The sequence below is a fragment of the Halyomorpha halys genome, unplaced genomic scaffold (genome assembly GCF_000696795.3).
Source record: "Halyomorpha halys isolate HHAL.00 unplaced genomic scaffold, Hhal_1.1 Scaffold939.1, whole genome shotgun sequence".
Lineage (NCBI taxonomy): Eukaryota > Metazoa > Arthropoda > Insecta > Hemiptera > Pentatomidae > Halyomorpha > Halyomorpha halys.
Window position 1 is genome coordinate 157896 of NW_027108038.1, and position 1634 is coordinate 159529.

General features: G+C 22.6%; 1 protein-coding gene across 1 annotated transcript in view; it reads right to left on the reverse strand.

Moving 5' to 3' along the window:
• Positions 1-390: 390 nt before the first annotated feature.
• LOC136795534 (farnesol dehydrogenase-like) overlaps positions 391-1634 on the reverse strand; it is a 4387-nt gene continuing 3143 nt past the window's right edge. Inside the window, exon 6 of the mRNA XM_067046415.1 lies at positions 391-533. Within this exon, the coding sequence (XP_066902516.1) occupies positions 504-533 (30 nt within the window). The 3' untranslated portion in view covers positions 391-503. The remainder of the gene's footprint in view (positions 534-1634) is intronic.

Below are 1634 nucleotides of genomic sequence, written 5' to 3' on the forward strand. Positions count from 1 at the left end.
TTTTCTAAGTCAGAAAAAAAAATATATATATTTTCTTCAATTACTGTGTTCCTCGTTTTTTATATATATAACTTTTTGTGATAAAATGTTGATTACCAATAAATATATTATTTTTTGATATTTTGTAACTTTTTTAATCGTTACATCTTCTTACAATTTGAAAATCTTTTTTTTTTAAACAACAAAGTAAGTGTTACTAATTGTTCAATATTATTCTTCACAACTTTAAGTTAAAATGAGATGTACTATTGCCTTCTTAATTATATATCCTGATAACTAAATTATATCCGTGATCAAAACTGGATACAATTTCTGTACTCACTGCTACTGATCATTACAAGTTTGAACTTTTTTAAAAGGACACTTTGATTTAAAAAAAAATAAACAAGATTAAAATTTAACTTTTATTCTCCACAAATCAACATTTAATATTCTCACAATTATATAGATATAAAGAAAATATGTTAAACTTTGTCTTGTAGTTCTTCCACTTTGAAAAAATTTTAAACAGGTTCCACCATTATTTCCGATACCTAAAACATCAAAACATTAAACATAAAACATAAAAAATATAAATATAAAATAAATAATATTATAATATAAAAACAATACCATAATTATAAATAAACAAAATTCAACAAAACATATTTTAGCTTTAATGAGGTTTGTGATCTATATAGTGTTATTTATTACCAATAAATTGAAACAAAAAGTTTAATTTTCACTTCTTATTGTTTATTAGGGTATTAAAAATATTAATAAAAAATCTTTGATGGATTAATTTTTTTTTTAATCTATATTCTAAATTGTTTTATGATTGAAGTATTTGATGTGCCCACTCACTTCGGTTGCTTTTATTTCTTAAAAGTTAATTTTTTTTTCATCCAATTCATTGTATTATATAGAATTTATACGAAATGGATACTTTTTGAGTTATGCTCTAATGAAATTTATTTGTTACCATAAGTTTTCTGTTTTTTCTCTCAAATTTATTCTAAATATGAAAATATATATCAAGATGAATCTAACTAATGAAACTACATTCTGTAAATAAATAGGGTTTTTTGACTATTGTATTATTGTACTTAAAACAATTATAATATAAGGTAGTTATTATACATTCATATTATTATTATACGTAAAACTATAAATATTTTTCAGTAATATTATAAAATAAAGTCAGTGCAATAAGAAAACACGAAAGGACCAATGATTTATATTTACTAAACACAAATTGGAAAAAATAATGTAAAAGTTAATGGTATTTCTGTGATGAGTTATATTGCTGATCAATTATCTCTATTAATAGTATTAATTTATTGAATTCTATGATTTATATTTTTCTGTTACTATATAAAATTTTAATGATTGGAGAAGTTTTTCGGGGGGTGCGGTCAGTAAAAAACAACATAAATAAACAAAACCATATTTATTTATTTTATCCCGACGTTTCGTCCTGAATTTCAGGTTTTCATCAGGGGCTATGGCGTAGATAGTAGGCCTGCAACTTTTTAAATTGGTTGAAAAATAAAATCATCAATTCAAACATAAACATAGCTTTAGATTTAGGGCGGAACCTTACCCAAATTCTTTTTCTTTTCTCTTTCAACGAGAAGAGGTAAAAAGTAAAAAAA